The sequence below is a fragment of the Panthera onca genome, chromosome F1 (genome assembly GCF_046562875.1).
Source record: "Panthera onca isolate mPanOnc1 chromosome F1, mPanOnc1 haplotype 2, whole genome shotgun sequence".
NCBI classification, from domain to species: Eukaryota; Metazoa; Chordata; class Mammalia; order Carnivora; family Felidae; genus Panthera; species Panthera onca.
In genome coordinates this window covers 43,168,163-43,186,570 of record NC_138355.1, presented here as the reverse complement: position 1 = coordinate 43,186,570, position 18,408 = coordinate 43,168,163, and the positions used below count along the sequence as shown (strand labels likewise).

At 49.4% G+C, this 18,408-nt stretch overlaps 1 protein-coding gene across 8 annotated transcripts in view; it reads right to left on the bottom strand.

The window, feature by feature from the left end:
- NAV1 (neuron navigator 1) overlaps positions 1-18,408 on the bottom strand; it is a 269,569-nt gene that overhangs the window by 11,530 nt on the left and 239,631 nt on the right. For 5 of the 8 annotated variants that reach the window (XM_078440775.2, XM_060644071.3, XM_060644076.3 and 2 more), the window contains 11 exons: positions 17,488-18,181; positions 16,661-17,104; positions 16,022-16,063; positions 15,189-15,337; positions 13,172-13,342; positions 11,984-12,036; positions 11,178-11,201; positions 10,989-11,066; positions 7,985-8,068; positions 7,631-7,742; positions 3,288-3,409 (listed from right to left, as the gene is read on the bottom strand). In XM_078440775.2, the coding sequence (XP_078296901.1) occupies positions 3,288-3,409; positions 7,631-7,742; positions 7,985-8,068; positions 10,989-11,066; positions 11,178-11,201; positions 11,984-12,036; positions 13,172-13,342; positions 15,189-15,337; positions 16,022-16,063; positions 16,661-17,104; positions 17,488-18,181 (1,973 nt within the window). The remainder of the gene's footprint in view (positions 1-3,287; positions 3,410-7,630; positions 7,743-7,984; positions 8,069-10,988; positions 11,067-11,177; positions 11,202-11,983; positions 12,037-13,171; positions 13,343-15,188; positions 15,338-16,021; positions 16,064-16,660; positions 17,105-17,487; positions 18,182-18,408) is intronic. The other 3 variants (XM_060644073.3, XM_060644072.3, XM_060644074.3) reach the window with 3 other exon arrangements.

Here is an 18,408-nt window from a genome sequence, read left to right as displayed (position 1 = left end):
CTTGACCAGGGCTCATCAGATCAGAATCCATTTACCTATTAACCAGAAACTGGCAATGTGATTCTGTGGAAAGCATCAGAAGGGAGTGGCATCAAGTTTCTTTTAGTTCTCTTGTGCTCAGCACATCCCAGAATGATTGAAACAGACACAAGTGCTTTCTACTATTTCCACTCAAATGTCCTAGAGTAAGGAATATTTCCCAGCATTTCCTCAAAATACTTGGGATACTACAATTGGACCATGGTTTTTTTTGTTTTTTGTTTTTGACCTTAGGTGTGTTGATGAGCTTGGGTGTTAGGGCTGTGAGCTAGAGATGCAAACCAGGGCTCTGTCCCACCCATTCACATGCATCCATATAGCATGCACACACGCACAGGGACACAGATATGGGATGGCAGCAAGAGACAGAGAGTAAAGGAGGGGTCGAAGGCTGTAGGGGACAAAAGCAAACCAGATCTTTGGGACAGTGAGAGAAAAGAAAGGAAAATTTGAGTCTACTCTTTCACAGTGTCTCTTCTGGAACACAGGAAGACTGTCAGGTGATGCGTGGAACTGATGGCAGTGTGTGCTGTTGTCTCCCAGGTAGGGCATAAAGGACCAATCTGGCTGTGATGGGGATATGAGAGAGAGAGTATGCGTGCAGCTAGCTAGAGTATGCGTGCAGGGGATATATCATCACTGAGGAGTCAAGATTCTCCCATAATGCTCAATTCTCCACAGAGATGAGGAACCGAGGCTGAAAAGTGACTTGTTTGAGATTGCAGGATTGAAGGAAAGCCTGGGACTGGAACTCAGCCTTCCTAATTTTCAACCCAATAGTCTTCTCTACATCGCTGTAGCTATGGGAAGCTATGTATAAATGAGAGAGAGTGACAGAGAGACAGAGAGACAGAGAGACAGAGTGTGCGTATGTAAGTGTGTGTGTGTGTGTGTGTGTGTGTGTGTGTGTGTGTGTGTATGTATGTATGTGTGTGTGCAGAAAGAGATCCTGTGACCACAATCTGCCTGGAGCATATGCCCTGTAAGATCACTAAGATCCTGAGAGAGAGAGAGAGAGTAGTGTTCTCTGTGTCGCTCAGGGCCCCCAAAGCCCAACTGTTGGCAGATGTTGATTGGTGTCAGATGGTGAAGGATTCCCTGAGTTCGGGAAACAATGGATCAATCAAGCGAAACGAAACAGACTCTTTTTTTTTTTTTTTTTTTTTTTAAGTAGACTTCGACCAGCGCAGAGCCCAACGCAGGGCTTGAACTCACGATCCTGCAATCAAGGGTTGGACGCTTAACCAACTGAGCCACCCAGGCACCCCAAAACAGACTCTTTACTGAGGGACTTCTCAGTTCTTCCTACGTGGATGTGCACTATAGAAATGCAGGGCTTCTCAAATTTGATGATGGCATCACTGTTTTAAGGGGCATCTCCATGGACTAGAGCACAATACATTCTGGGAAATGCTAACCTAAAGAATCAAGTTTAAATAATTAGCCTAGCATTTCAGGCCCTTCATATCTGTGCCTCACTGTACTCAGTGCTCTAGCTACACTGATTTTAATCCCTGCCCCACTGTTCCCCTTGTGATTAGACAGTGTTTGTGTAGAAAGCCTCGCGGCACACTCTCCTGTCAAAGTCACATCTCAGTTTAACTTCTACCTCCTTTGTGGGGTTTCCCCTGCTTTCTGTAATTAGTTTCATCTATGAGCTCCTTTAGCACCCCCTGGCTGAATTAAACATTTCGGCACCGTTGGACTGTTATCAATATTATATGTACAATTTTGGTTTTTGTCTCCTCAGCAATTCTGCAGGCTCCTTGATGGTTCAAATTACAGGCTCCACTTTTCACATCCTTCGTAACACTTGGCACAATGTTAGGATAGGGTTAGTGGACCTCAGATGTCTGGTTTGTTCTGGGTTCACCTTCTGCTTGTCTGAGAAACTATACCGTAACCCCTGAAATGTCTTTGGAAACTCCATGGATGCTCAGAGGGCTTCAGGTCTGCGGGTGGTTTGAGGGTGCCCTGGATTGAATCATAACCCCTCCTATCTCTGGTTCATCTCCCTATAGAGCGAAATCTCCAGGCGAGACCCAAACTGAACTGGCCTCTGGAAATTGTGGTCAAGATAATGTTCATCCAGTGATTCTCTTCCATTTTGGGCTTCTAGGGTTTAAGGAACAACAACAACAACAAAAATCAGAAAGCTCATTTTCTGGATAGGGGAACTCAAATTGACTGCTTTTATAACAGTCTGATTTTGTAAAAAGGGGAAGACAGGAGGGAATAGATCAGGATTTTGTTAACTCTCCCATTTGGCCCCCAACCAGACCACTCCTCTGTCCTCATGTGGGGCAGCCGTGGATGGACCATGCAGTGGAGTGAGTTAGGAACTCTGGGGTGGTTGTTACGGTTAGTTTTATGAGTGGCCGCTCTTTCTTTAAGGGAGGGAGTTGCTCTGGAAATGGGGAAGGTATGGCAAAAGGAAAGAGAAAACAAGGAGAGAGGAACTGGGTCTCTTACCTCATAGACCTGGAAAAAAATAGGGATTTGAAGTCAGCATTTTGAAGGGAAAAAAAAAGAAGCAACACTTAATCACTCATTTCACACAGCTGGGACCCATCTGTGCTACACAAAGCTTTGGGGGCCAGTGCCATTGAACAGGGGACAGAGGAGCAAGACATCTCCATTAGGGGATCCTCTCCTTCCCATAGGCAGCAGAGGAGCTAAAAGTGTTTTAGATCTGCCTATAGAATTGCAGAAAGGTCATCCGAAGTCAGTCTAGGGCTATCAGGAGCCAGCTGGGGGAGTCGGTGGGGGGAACTATGTCTGGACTAGTCAACAATAATATAAAGATTCCTTTTGAAGTATTATGGAAAGTTCCATAAATACTTCTCCAAAAAAAGTGAAGAAATGGCTTCCAGGAGCATCGGGCATGAATGGCTTTGTTCAGAAAATCTTCTCTCCATAGTAGAGAAGGAAATGGGCGAGGGGATTGATAGGACGTTCCCTGCTAGAGACTTCTTTCCGTTGCCAAATTACATTGGATCTAATCGAAGGCATGGAGAACCCAAGGCAAGTGGGTTGCCTAAGGGCTAGAGGGATGGCCTTGGTACAAGTGGGGTATGACTGGGATCAAAGGAGAGTTTAGCAGACTTTGCTCTGAGCAGATACCTGGGGCTTTGTGTTAACCCCAAGGGACCATATCTTGGTTGGTTCTGGAAGGAGCCAATCCCTATGCTGAGGTGGAGGTGGCCCACCATGGCTCCTCACAATTCTCGCCCCCAACCTATACCTACCCAGCTCTTTTTCTTCTTCTTTTTTGCATCAGCGTCCTTGCCACTGCCAATGCTGGAATGGCTGGTGATGCTGTTGAGGCTCGAGATGCTATCTGAGGAGTTCTGCCTCTTGATCCGGAGTTCTAGGGGCCACGAACAAATGGGAAGCACACACAGGGTAGATTTAAAGAAGACATGAGACTTAAGGCAAGTCTAGCTGCCAAACGTAGACGAGAAGGGTACCAACCAACTCCTACAGCCACATTTTTCATTTTCTGGATAATTTCTGTCAACGAGCATTTATGGAGTGCCAATCACGTTTCAACGTTAAAAACATGCTAAAGGTGTGCTCGCTTCGGCAGCACATATACTAAAAAAAAAAAAAAAAAAAAAAAAAATGCTAAAGGTAAAAAAAAAAGTAAGAATGTAAGTTAAGAAATGCTTCTTCTCCTCAAGACGCTTCCAGTCTAGTAGGATAAAAAGCAGTACACAGACTAATGAACTCAGCCTGATTAGGTCTGAGAAGGCCTAATGAAAGCTTGCTCTCAATACTTTGATGGAGACATCAACCTACTGCTTTTTTTTTTAAGGAAACCCTACCCCCAATGTGGGGCTCGAACTCATCACCCCAAGATCAAGAGCCGCATGTGCACAGACTGAGCCAGCGAGGCACCCCTCAACGTACCATTTTTCATGATTTTTCCCCTGTAATACTTGCCTGCCTGGTGCTCCAAGGCCAAGCATAACTAGCCACTGTCCTGCATTTAACCTAAATGAGCTTTCATTTTCTTATCTGATGGGTAGAAAATCCTTTTAGCTCCCTGAGAAGGTTTGGAATGGCATAAAAAATGACCCACATTTCCACCACAGGGAAGGAAAAAGTTAACCAAGGAGGAAATGTTTGAGTCTTGAAAGAACAGAAGTTTTTCAGACAGGAACACTGGGAAAACTACTTAGGGCCAAAGAAAAAGTACATGCAGAGGCCCTGTGCAGGGCTCTGGCTTTGTTTTGTGGAACCTCAGGCAGACTGGAATGGGAAGCAGCACAGGGAGCACAGCAAGAGGTGGGGGTGGAGGTCAGGTTCAGGCCAGGTCAGGGAGAGCCCTGAATGCCTTTTTAAGGATATTTGCCTTTGTGCCATAGGTAATGAGCAAGAACAACAGAGATTTTGAAGCAAGGGCAAAATATAATCAGATTTTTAAAAATTATTATGCATTTCTGGTCATGGAGAGAGTGAGAAAATAAACCAGAAACTACCCACATCTTCACTGAACAGCTCTTGTTTCTAGAAGGACAGCTGCAAACATCTACTCAACTAGCTCCCTATCTCCGATCTAACCCTCCGCTTCCTCTTTCAACAGGGTATCATAGTAAGTGCTATGAAAAAACAAATCTGCTGGCATCGTTCTACAGTAGGCAAGATGTTAACATTGGAGGAGACTGCTGTCCATTTCTTTGTAATTACAGGTGAGTGTGTGATTATTTCAAAATAAAAACGTTTTAAAAATCTGATTATATTTATATTTTGAAGGTAATGAAAAAAAGGAGGCCTAACAGGGCTAGATCTTAAAAACCTTGGTGTATTGCCTCTGTGTGTGTGTGTGTGTGTGTGTGTGTGTGTGTGTGAAAGGGTTTTTTTTTTTTTTTTTTTTTTTTGAGCACCTACTATATGCCTCACACCATGGTGAGCTCTTCTGATTTGATACAACAAACGTCTGGTTAGGTACTATGTCTATTTTATAGAAGTCAAGTAAAATAAGTACCAAAAATTATTAAAGTTTGAAAAATGGGGGTCCCTGGTGATTTTAGTGAAAGCAGTTTTGGTAGGATGATAGTAATGGAAGCAAATTAGAGTAGGGTTAGGTGAGAAAGGGGAGTGGAGGGTAAGTTGGTGAAGGAAGGAGTGAAGATTATAATTAGAAGGGATGTAGGTAGATACATCTTTTTTCTTCTCTAAAGATAAATGAGCCTTCAGCCACATTATAAGCAGAGAGGAAGGAGTGAATGGGGAATAAGAGGTCAAAGATGTAGAAAAGTATGTGTATGTGTTCTGGGGACATCAATGCTAGGGGGAGCATCCCCAAGCATTAGATAAGGGATCCCTCTTGGCCAGAAAGGGCAGCCCCTTCTAAGGAAATGGGAGAAAAATAAGTAAGGATTAGATGAATATAAACTGATGGAGTGGGGGAAGAGTCCATGGAGTTCTTACTTGAAAATGTTTTATTTTCTTGATTAAGGAGGAGGCAGAGTCTATGTTCAGAGTGAGGCAGGTCAATGGTGGAATAAGGGGCTGGAGAACACTGATAGAAGTTGGGGATCACTGGGGCGCCTGGGTGTCTCAGTCCGTTGAGTGTCTTACTCTTGATTTCAGTTCAGGTCATGATCTCAGATTTATGAGATCGAGCCCCACATCGGGCTCTGTGCTGACAGCATGGGGCCTGCTTGGGATTCTCTCTCTCCCTCTCTCTCACTCATGTTCTTTCTGTCTCTCTCACAATAAAAATAAATAAACATTAAAAAAAAGAAGTTGGGGACCACTGATAGTGGACTAAAAAGGAAAACAGGCTGCAGGCAAGTTAGAGGACCATCCAAGTACCCTGGAAGCCTGCCTGGAGTCAGAGATTGCAGGATTTGGGGGCATCAGACCACTACTCATCTTGACTTTCTCTAGCAAACTTGACTGTTTGGTTGTTAAATGCCAAGGCTAACTTGTCATTTGAGCCCCATGTAACCCATGTGATCTTTGTCTCATTTGAAGAGTAGACTGCATCACCCTTGGAGAACAGAAAGGAGGATCAAATAAGAATATATATGTGTGTGTATATAAAAAGGTAAAGTGCTAACTTTTTTAAATTTATTTTTTAAAATTTACATCCAAGGTAGTTAGCATATAGTATAATAATGATTTCAGGAGTAGATTCCAGTGATTCATCCCCTACATATAACACCCAGTGCTCATCCCAACAAGTGTCCTCCTTAATGCCCCTTGCCCATTCAGCCCACACCCCCCAACCCAAACCCCTCCAGTAACCCTCAGTTTGTTCTCTATATTTAAGAGTCTCTTATGTTTTGTCCCCCTCCTTGCTTTTATATTATTGTTGCTTCCCTTCCCTTATTAAAGTGCTAATTTTGGGGGCTTCATTTTGTAGAGCAGTTTTAGGTTCACAGCAAAATTGAAAGGAAGGGGCAGGGCTTTTCCATATCACCCCATCCCCCACACATGCGTAGCCTCCCCCACTCTCAGCCTCCCCCACCAGACGGATGCATTTGTTACAACTGATGAGTCTGCACAGACACATCATTATCAGCAGAGTCCACAGCTGACATGAGGGTTCACTCTTGAGGTTATACATTCTATGGGTTTGAACAAATACATTCACAGGTAGTCACCGTTACAGTATCATCCAGAGTAATTTTGCTGCCCTAAAAATCCTCTGTGCTCCGCTTATTCACCCCTGCCTGCCCCCTGAGCAATCACTGATCTTTTCACAGTCTCCATAGCCTTGTCTTTTCCAGAATGTCACAGAGTTGGAGTCATACAGCACGCAGCCTTTTCTCATCGGCTTTTTCCGCTTAGTAACGTGCGTTTGACACTGCTCCGTATCTTTTCATAGCTTGATAGCTCATTTCTTTTTAATGCTGAGTAATGTTTCATTGACTGGTTACAGCACAGTTCATTCATCCGTTCACCTACTGAAGGACATCTCAGTTGCTTCCGAGTCTTGGCAATTATGAATAAAGCTGCTATAAACATTCAGGCTTTTGTGAAGACATAAAATTTCAGCTCCTCTGGGTAAATACCAAGGAGTGTGACTGCTGGATCATATGGTAAGATTACTTTTAGTTTCTTTTCTGTTTTTTTTTTTTTTTAATGTTTTGTTTATTTTTGAGAGAGTGCAAGCAGGGGAGAGGGAGGCAAACAGGGAGAGGGAGGATCCAGAGTGGGCTCCGTGCTGACAGCAACAAGCCCGATGTGGAGCTTGAACTCACGAACTGTGAGATCATGACCTGAGCCGAAGTCAGATGCTCAACTGACTGAGCCACCCAGGTGCCCCTGGATTTACCTTTGGTTTCTTAAGAATAAAGTGCTCTTTTAATGATTGTCTTTGACGGCTCTTGGGCTCTGTCCTAAAGGTTCGGGGGAAGACCCACGGGGATTGCAGGTCTGCTCAACTCTCCCTCATCCCCAGCGATGGGAGGATCATGCCCCTGGCTCTGACCAGTCCAGAGCATCACACTGAAAGGCATCAAAGGGCCCGCACCTTCTAAAAACTTGATATGGGACCCAGCATATTATAGGCATAGGTAAAAATTTCCAATAACCCCATTCCTGTTCTCCTTCAACCTGAGGTTGGATGTCTTACCTTTGGGTGTGGTTTCTGAGGCATTGAGGGCTCCCTGAATGACTGCCTGTGCTTCAGAGTTCTTTTTCTTCAGAAAGTCTATGGTTTCTCGTAAATCCAGCAGCTCGGTGTCCTAGGAGAGATATGACAATAGTGTCATTCGTTGGGATTAGGAGCGCCTACTGTGCGCCAGGCAACAGGCGAGGCACTGGAATTCCACCAGACTTGATAGAGAAGGCAGGGGACGGGGCAGTTGTGCTGAGGGGCACGGTGAGAACTCAGGGTGACGGGAAGGGAGGGAGAACCTGGTGCTCAGGAGAGAGGGGGTGAGGTTAGCCTTAGCCTGTATGCCAGGAGAACTCCCAGCTCCCTTACCTTCTCCTCTGCTGTCTCTGCCAGGTGTCGGAGACGGGATGTCATATTCACTAGGCTCTGCTCGAAAGCTGCCACTAGATTAGCCTGAAATAAACATGTCAGGAGGTTCCTACGTTGCCTGAGGCTTGGGAAAAGAAAAGCCTATTATGGGAAGTAGTTTGAGCTGATATTCTGTGTCTCAGTACTGACCATTGCTGACAAACTTTTTGGTGATTTTTAAACATCGATTTCCCTGAGCAGACAAGGTGGAATTCAAACACCTTTCTGGCCTGAAGAGATTTCCTGGTGGGGACCAGCTTCCTGAATGATGACGTGGCACAGAGAGCATTAGGGTAGGGCAGGTTTTTGGAGGCTCTAGGAGACTTGGGTCCTGGTACCTATCATCACCAGAGGTGGGACTGTCCCTCGCTCTTCTGGGACATTCCTATTATCTTGGTTTAACTCTTCCGTTGTCTGGCGGACTGGCCCCCATGGGTCTAAATCACCTCCCAGCATAAACTGGTGCTTCCTTCCACCTCTGCTCTCAAGTGCCGTCTGTTCTTAACTCCATCCTGCGTCTCCTAGTTCCTGGTTTCTTCGGGCTGTCTTTGCAGGGCTGGAGAGGAGGAGCTCAGGAAACTTCAGGGGTATTCCACAGTTTGGCCACTAGATGTCAGGTGGATTTCATGAGGAGGAGGCTGGCTGGGGAGGGTGGAGCTAAGGCCACTAGGAGCAGGAGCTAGCCCTCCAGCCTTTGAGAAAGGTGCAGGAAATGAAGCAGGGGGCTAGGAATGGAGGAACAGCCATCACTGGAGGATATCTGACCAAGTCAGCGACCCTAGCCAGAAGTGACAGGCATATTTTGGGCAAGTCCTTCATCCAAAGCTCTAGGGTGTATGTCTGTGACACCTGTCACTACCTGTGAGCCAATGATTCTCTCCCCCTGTTGGGCCAACTCTAGTTTATACGTATTGCCCTTGAAACATGCCTGGAGGCTTCTTTCATTTGACAGTGGCTGGAGGCAATCCCTTTGGGCCTGTGTGACCTGCCTCTTTCACACGCATGTACCCTGAATCTATCTAGGCCTGGGCTCCGTGGCAGACCTATGTCACGACCCTGAGCCGTTGACTTTCACCTACTGTACCAAACAGCGGTGCCTCCTGTTTTCGTGGCCTCAGGTTGCCTCTTACTCACTTCTCCACACCCCTGTGAACAGACTGCTTGGAGTCCCCAGACATCTACTCGTGGGAAACCCCAGGAACTGTCAGCTTCCTGTGTGCTGTCTTGGCGCATTGGGCCCTTTGCTCTGGATGGGCTTTCCTCTCGTCTCCTACACAACTTCTCCCTCCTCTGGACCTTCCCTAACCCTCAACCTCACCAGGGTGCCTATAAGACCTGAAGGGTAAGCAGTGGTGCCAGAGAGAGGCGGGCACTTGGGAGAAGTAGAAGTGCCTTGCAGCCCTTCCCTGTCTAGGGTGTGTCCTCAGCGTGGGCTGCTGGGAAGTTACATGGAACACAACAAAAGCTCGATCAGGAATCAAGGGATCCTGCAGAGTCCTGGCATCACTGTCTCCTGCTTGAGGACGGGATTCCGACCCTCAACAGAAATCTGCCTCTCAAATTCAGAACCCGTCACGTCTGGCTATTTGTTCTCTCTTAGCCAAAGGGAACTTCCTGTTCGAAGAAAAATCACCTTCTAAATTCATTTTCTTGGCTTTCACCCAGCCTTGACAGCATGATGGCTGACAGATTCAGTGTAAATGAATCAGACACACTAATGTTCTCTGCCTCCCTGGCGTCTCTTCCCCCAGCATCTCCCAGATGTGAATTTCCTGGGGTGTGCAGGACGTGACCCAGGCCACTGGCCATGGTGGGTGGGGCACATGGGAAGGAAGTGACGGTTCTTGCTTGAATTGTAATTCTTATGGGTCTCCAAGAGTGGAAAACGGTGCTTGATATGGGCTTCAAACAAACTAGCGAGGGCACAACTTATTAGCTGAAGGTTTGGGAAAAGAGGATAAAGAGAATAATGAGCGTGGTGAGGGATCGGCTGCTGAAACGGGATGGAAACATGCAAAATCTTGGTAGAGAGTCTTCTACCTGATCCCAAGGAAGACCTCAGGCCTGACAGCTGGGTTCCCCAGAGAGGAAGGGACAAGAAAAAAACCCCAGAAACTACTGCGGAAATTGCAGACATGGTTACTTTTGTGTGAACACTTGGAAAGCTCCTGCAAATCCGGCTCAGCTGTTGTTTACAGCTTTGGGGGAAAATGGCTCTTATGTTCTCTGTTTGCAACTTGGTCACAGGGGAGAAACTACCACAGCCTAGGGAGAGGAGGTGGCTTCATTTCCCCCCATCTCACAGGGTAGAAAAACCAAGGCCTAAAGAAAGAAAGAAACTCATTCTTCTTGGATGGACGGAGGGCACGCTGAGGGCAGAGAATCCTGGCTCCCAACCTAGAGCTCAGGTCACTTGTGCCACCTGCCCAAGGAGACTGCTAAGAAAAGGCAGTTGCGAGCGCAGCAGCCGGACTAGAACGAGAACTGTGTTTCTAAGTGGTGCCATGCTCACCCAGACAGAATGCTAACAGCCAGTTCTGTGCCCGCCCGGTTATGCGGTGTGAACAAAAACACGAACATACCCCAGGGCAGCAGCAAAAGAGTACCAAGGGTTCTATAATACATAACTATTTCTGTCCATGGCCAATGGCAAGGTTGTTCCCACCTCCATGCAGAACCACTGATAATCCTTTCTGTCTCTAGGGAGTTCAAAGACCACTGGGCACGAACATATCCATACCTATTCATTACGGTGGGGGAAAAACAGTTCTTTATAAAAATTGAGACTCTGAGGAAGGGAAGGCCAGTCACCAAATCCTCTGTTGTACAGCTATGAACGGGACCCACTCCCTTGGAATCTAAGCCCAGGGGATACCTTATGAGAGAATTCCCCTCCTTTGGCTGAACTTATCTGACTTACAGCCAAACTAACAGCCTGGGTCTTCCCCTACTTTATGGCACTCACATTGGCAGAGAGTTGAGATGTCAGGGTGGCCACTTTTTCCTGGGACGATTCCAGTTCCCTACGAAGCTTCCGGATTTGCTGTGAAAGGGAGAGAAATACAAACTTATGGTGGCAGAAGAAGTCGGAGATCTGGAAGCAAAATGGGGTGCAGAGGTGTTAACAAGCCGAGACAAAGGCTTTGCACCCTACCTCAGATTGCATCCTTTCTTCAGCCTGAAGAAGGAGCACAGAAGGAGAGAAAGAGAGAAGGAGGTGGTTACTATGGAGGTGAAGAAGCCAGGCCCCAGTGGCAGGGCAGAGAACTTGAAGAAGCGTGACTCAGAGGTACGAAGAGGCTGAAACTCCGTTTCTTGGCCCTGGCCCCTCACGAGGTGAGCTGAGACCCTATACTTGGGTTCACATAAAAGATTTCTCTGGAGCTCATCTCTAGCCAACTTTGTCATTGCCAAGAAGGCTAGGAAATGAAACTCAGGTTGATCTGAAGGCTAATCCTTACTGCCACTAACTTGAAGGAGTGAAGAATTAGGGGCAAAATAAATGTAAGGCCCGAGTTACACCTCACAGCAAAATGCGGTGTGCCCAATCCCCCCCAGTAAACATCTGGTAAATTCTGTAGGCTATGAGGATCCTGGAGTCCTATAAACCTACCCCTCCCACCTTGCCACGGATGCTTCTCACTTAACCCTGGCACAGAATGGGCTCTATCATAAGGGGACTATCGATTTTTCAAAGGAGGGGAACAAAAGGCACCAGAGTTGCTCAGGAATTGGTGGTGAGGCCATAGGGACCACTGAGGAACCGATGCACAACCAAGCAATCCGAGCTCCAGGCGCCTCCCCCGACCCACCCCAGATCCATAAGGCATAATGAATAGGTAGCAGTGCCCTGCCCCCCCGCCCCCCTCCTCGACTAGTTACCCACCCAACACAGGTCCTAGGGAGCAGAGCAATGGTAGGAGACAGGGGATGAGGGAGGAAGAGAAGTAACGCTCTTACTGAGGAGTAAGTGGAGGAGGCACTGGAGGCCAGGGACAGCACTGAGCCATGAACTGAAAGAGAAGCAGAACACAGAGTTAACAGAGGGCTCCAGGGATAAGGGGTTTCAGGGCAGACCCCTAAGGCAGGAGTTTGGATTCTGACTCTGGAGGGCATCTGGAGCAAACAGGTTGGTTATGACAACAGCCCAGAGCAAGCAGGTGTCTACTGAGGAGGCGAGGTCCTGAGCAGAGCTAGCCTCCTCCCTCGGGCTACATTTTTCTGGCAGCCTGGGGATGGCGGGCCCTTGCTCAACCTGCTCCGAGGGGCACGAGGGTTCAGGGAGAGGGAAAGGAGATATTCGTGGATAGGCGTCATCTTATCTTCTCAGCTCTGGGGACCGGACCGTTCAGATGAAAACCGTACTGAAGTATAAAATACTCGTTCTGATGATTCAATAGCCCTACTGACACAACTACAGCAGCTTCTGCAAGGATGCCTCCAGGCTGAGCGTCCTGCAAATAACAACCGGAAGTCTGCTCTCTGGTAAAGCCCCATCTTCCAGGCTCTGACCATGCACACCCAGATCATCACAAACAACCACAGGGCCCTCCTTGAAGCTAAACTTTGGAACTGTTGTTTTTTTTTTTTAAGTAGACTTCACGCCCGCCCAGCGCAGAGCCCAACGCGGGGCTTGAACTCACGACCCTGAGATCAAGACCTGAGCTGAGATGAAGAGTCGGACGCTCAACCGACTGAGCCACCCAGGCACCCCATGGAACATTCTTCAAAGAGGAATGAGATGCCGAGTTCTTCCTCAGGATTTAAGAGCTACCATTATGCCCCTTGATCTTGTCACATACTCTGAGAGACTGTGGGGGAGAAAGACCACTGGGGGAACGAGGAGGGTAGGAGCTGCAGTTTTCCGAGCGCTCCGAGGGGTACCATGTAACCCTTCCACGCTCCATTTCCCGCCCCCAGCCCCAATGGCAAATGCTCCATCCCAAAGCCCCAGCGCCAGACGGTGCCACCCAAGGTTTCTGGGCCCCCAGACCCTTCAAAGGGATGGGAAGAAAGAACTGAAATGGCCCGAACTCGATGTTCTGTGAATCATGTACGTGTGTGTGGTGGTGGTAGTGGAGGTGGTGGCAGGTGAGGGGGCCCAGCAGAGCTGGAATGAGCGTGAACCGCGCTGGCATGAAGTCTCACCGTCGTCCGTGGGGTCTCGGAAGGATCCTGACCGAATCATCCCCTTGGGTCTCTCGGCCAGGGACAGGGTGCTCCCCATTTGGGAGCCGCTGTACAGCTCGAAGGCCGCCTCGTGGGTGGGGATGCTGTTGGAGCGGGTGATTCTTGGCGTGGTGGCCGCAGTGGGACTCACTGGAAGGACAGAGGGGAGGGGGACAGGGGAGGGAGGGGGAGGGCAGGAGAAGAGGCAGGGTCATCAGCTCTCTGGGTCCCTTGGGAAATGGAGCACCAGGAGCATGGGAGGCAAATGGTGAGAGGGCAGGAGAGGAAGGGCGAGGTGGGGCAGTGGGAGTGTGCAGGCAGCTGGGGGTTAGGGGTGGGGTCTCTCCTGGGGAGATCGAGCCCTAACGGAGAAGGACCCTGCTGTCGGGAATAAAGGGAGAACAGCGTTTCCTGTTTTAAAGACCTTCCCTCAGCCCTGCCCGGGAACTGTCGCTTTTCTGAAACCTTCACATCACTTGAAAGTGCCGATGAAAATGGGATGTTGTGGTTCCGTAAAATACACCTGGCAGCTTGGGAGGACTAAGAATTCGGGCCAAGACTCAGATCTGAATGATGACAAAGAGGCAGCTAGAGAAGGGGGCCAGGCCATGGGCTCCGATGGGCTCGGCATTATGGGAGGGAGCGAGACTCTCCCCACAAGCCGCGTCGTCCCAGGCCACTGGTCGGTTCTGACGCAGCGAGAAACACAGCCCTCTCTGCCCAGCATCCGGCTGGAAGGTCAGATGGATGGAGCTCAGGTAAAGTCTCCTAGAATCTGCTTTGAAGCTGGGCTCCGCTGAATCCCTGCCGATTGCAGGACCTGCTCCCCTCCGTCCCTCCCGTGTTGGGGTTACAGCCTCCCAGGGTTCACTCCCACAGGCACCTCCCCTTGGCTACTCTTTTGCCTCCACACAGGCAGGTGGGTGTCTAGTCTCTCCATAAAGACCTGTGCGGAAGATTTCGCACCTCTCTCGGCCCTCTCGAATACGTTAAGGCGATCACGGTTTAGCCCAGCCCCTTCATCCTGCAGCACTAACGCATTTCCTCTTCTTTGGTCCTCAGTGGAGATGGAGAACAAGCTGGCCCCGTCCTCCATTTAATGGCCCTTCGGTAACCAGATGACCCTGCCTTAGAAATCATTCCCTCCTGTAGGCGAAATGATCTTAATTCCTAGTTTTTCCTCAAATTGCCCGCAGCCATCCCACAGGCATGTTCCAGGTCCTCATTTTCCCTTACTGCTTTCCTTCACTCAGCTGAGACAGGAGGTGGATTTAGAAAGACACAGCAAACGACAAGCCTGTCCTGGGCTCGTTCTAAAGGGGTTCCCATTGAGCCAATCACGGCATGCTGCTTCCCAGAGCCAGGGCTGGTGAGCTCCTGTGCCGTGGCCAGGCCTCCACCTGAAGCTTCTTTGCCTCCCTGCCTCTGAATCAGCCGTCTCTTCCTTCTTTCCTAGCTTTCCTTTCTCCTTAGGCTTTAGAAAGGGTGTAGCCAGGACGTGTCTCCACCAGCTCTGCCTTCAGGGCTAGGATGGTCCTGGATCAGCCACAGCAGCCGGGGAGCCTGCACTTTTCTGAGTTTGGAGGCAGATTCCATCGTTTGCAATCAACAACTGTCCCTTCCTTCTTCTCCACCAGCCCGGCATTTTAGTATCGCAGCCCCGAGCGTGGCAGCTCCTTTCTGGCAACGACTGCCTGCTTCTTGCACTAGTTTGATCTCCGGGCCTCGGTCTGTGGCTTTTCCACGCCATCATTCAGACTCTCTGATGCTACAAGGACCCTTACAGCTTGTGCCCAGGGGCAACTTTTCAGTTTAAGGATCTTGGAGCACTTTGCCTTCAATCTGATTTTGGACGGATAAACTGAGGCACCACGAAGCCACCCAGTGCGGTGGGAGTTAAATACGAGACGAACCCTAAAGTCCAGCTGCCTTGCCTCACACTGCAGGGTGACCCCTGCTTCATCCCATGCCACAGTGAGTGACCGGAAACACTGACCTATGTTGGTAAGCTGGCCCTTTGCACTCAAGGACATGGAGAGTGCAGGGGGGGAAGGCAGCTCTGACTGGTCGTCGGCTTCGGGCAGCCCACCAATGGTATGGGAGTGTCGCCTCTCCTTGGTCTCCTCCTGGGACTGAAGCTGGTACCTGCAGGACAGAGCAGAAGAACTCAGCCCCGGCAACCACAAAGTGATGTCAGAGGTTTGGTTGGTGTGGAGGTTCTGGACGCAGGACAAGGGAAAGAGGGGGCAGACAGAACTGCCTAAGGAGTGAGGGAGCAAGAGACGAGGTGACATCCTGAGGTGGGGACTGAAATGATGGAGGGGGCGTGACAGCCTCTTCCCGGGAGCTCAGGACAGAGCTTTACGACTCCATACGTGGGCTTCCACAGAGCAGGAGTCACCTAGCTGAAGAACTCAGGGCTGCAGAATTGGTGGAGGACCGGGGTGTCCTGCTCTTCCCCACCTCAGTGACCCCAGAGGCGGCCTGTCCTCCCACCGGTTTACTTTGGGGGAGGAAAATTACAGAGAGGAAGTTTAGTCAGGACTGGGGACAGCACAGGCCGGGACAGGTAAGGGTAGGTAGGATTCCCATGTGCCAACCTGCTTCCTCTCTGTCACCAAAAAAGAACTCTGGCTATAAAGTTGACTCACACATAATACTAAGCTTGGGTAGGGCGCGAGGAGGCATTCGCACAGGCACCACACACAAAGAACTCGGCTAAAAGGGACACTAAATTCATGACCGGGACTTAGGACGGGTCAAGTTACAGTTTTTCCCAAAGACCAGGATCCGCAGATAGAGGGAAGGAAAAACACATTTAAGGGTTACCTGAGCCCTTTCTTGGGAAGAGTGTTCCGATCCCGCTGATTGCTGTGCAGAAAAAAGAGAGAGAGAGAGAGAGAGGCATGTGGGTCCATCTTAGAAACCAGAATTTGGGACCACAGGTTTACAGGATGCAACACCTACCACAGGACATCAAACTGCAAACCCCTTTATCTCTATAAACAAAATAAGACAGTTGCAGTCTTCCTCTGTGCTTACAACTTGAGAAATTCACTTGAAATATGAAGTGTTTTTGTCTGCTCAGGAATCAGGATGTGGTTAGCTACCTAAAAGATCACATTAAGGTGTGATATAATAGACATCAGTCTGGCCTAAAAAGCAAAAGCTTTGGATGACAGGTTAAACTACTTGTGAAATCTTGGAAAAGCCACTTAATGTCTGTGCACTAGTGTCCCGTGTACAATTATCAGAGTGATAATAATAATAATTTATCAGCACAGTAATTTGAAACTCCCACGTATCTCCTGGAGGTGTTGTGAAGCACATGAAATTACTTACTGTACGTGAAAAAAATTTTCAAAGTCACAGACCGGCAATCAAATACAGGACGGTGTTACTAATGGCGACATGAGCCAGAGCCATAGGGACAGACCCAGGTTCAGTTGTGTCTCTCTATCCACCTACCTGTCCAATTGCCCAGTTCTGGGGCTTCCACTCCAGGTCAGCTCTTCCGTCTCTTCCTCTGGGGGTGCAGCAGGGGGGGCCGGGGGGGTGGGAACAGGGGTACTGCTGGGGAAGGCACTGGGCAGGCTCATTGGCATCTGGAGGGACTCCATGCTCCTGTGCAGGCCTGAGAGTTTGGGGTACATGCGGGTCTCTTTGGGGACACTGAAACCACTCATTAGCTCCAGGCCCTGGGAGAAGCTGGCTGAGTTAATATTGAGAATGGGTGCTGGACTAGGGGTGAAGCAAGAAGGGAGAGGGCTCCCGGTTGCTGAGCTTGTAGGATGCAGATCTGGGACCTTTGAAGCGTGGGCCTCACTCGTCGATGGCAGATCCAGACTGTTGGAGTTGACCTTGTCTAGGTTGGCTAGGGAAGGTGGCTTGACAAAGCTCTTAGCTGTGGCCCTGAGGGAAGCGAAAATTAAATAAAGTTTTCAGAATAACAGTGACAGAAGCAAGAGGCAGTCTTCATGAGGGGGACAGCACATGCACGTGGGAGACACAGGTAGATTTACACACAGATGGATTTACATACAAAGATACGTGTAAGTAAACCCAGAAAACCCACTCGTCCGAGGTTAAGGGTTGGTCAGGGAATAGGATAAACGAGGTGAGTTTTGAAAGAGGGAGAAGGAACTTGGCATACAGGGGAGTGGAGGGGAAAGAGCCAGGCAAAGGTCCAGAGGCGACAGTGGGTAGGTAGGCCAGGCCTCACTTGGTCTAAGGAGTACAGGCATGTGTCAAAGAAAGAGCAGAGGGACGGGGAAGAAGCTGCCCAGTTCGGGTACCTGAGAGGGGTTGGTGGCAGTTCTGCCAACTTGGTGGCTGGGGGGTGGCTGGCTTGGTTCTTCGGAGTACTCTCTGGGGAGCCAATGCTCTTCAGGGAGATGTTGTCTGAGTCCAAGGCCACCGCCTTGGCTTTGGCTTTCTCCTTTTCCCTATCGGTCTGATTGACAGGGGCTGGAGTGGTCCGCCCACTGGCCACCTTGGAAGGCTCCTTCAGTCTGGAGGGTGTAAGGCCCCCCTGCTTGGTGCTAAGAAGGCTGGGGTCAATGCTGCTGCTAACAGGGCGAGGTCCGCCCCGCCCACCGGTCACGCTCATAGAACTGGACTTGGCTGGCCGGGGCAGGCTTCGGTACTGGATGTTGGAACGGGCGCCAGGAGCCAGGAATCCGGGCTCTGCGCTGTTGGACACATCTAGGCTGGTCTTGCGTCCATTCACGGGCTTGACAGGGATGCCTGAGGACTTCTGGATTTTACTGAGAGTGGCCGAACCCCCGGTCTGCATGACAGTGGCTGTGCCTGTGGCAGGAGGAGGCTTCTTGTAGCCAAAAGATCCCGAAGTGGAGGGGCGAGCAATGCCCGAGGGAGGCTTCTTAGCATCACTCAGGCGATCCCGGCCGGCGTCAGAGGAGGAGCGCTGTAGCCCGGTGTTCTTCACTGCAAGTTTACCCTTGTCCGTAGCTTTGCCTTCCGGTTTGCCTGTAAGAGGGCGGGAAATGAGGTGAGAGTGGCTGAAACTGGCCCATAGCTTGGCAATGTCCCGGCAAATCCCTTTCTTTCCCTCCATGGGAAAAGGACACATTGCCAAAGTACTATAGAATTTTAGAGACTGGTAAGCAGGTACCATGTAGGCTGATGAAATTTCTCGCCAGAGGAAGGAGACTGGGTAGGAGCGGCCTCAGGGTTTTTTTCATTTGTTTGTTTTG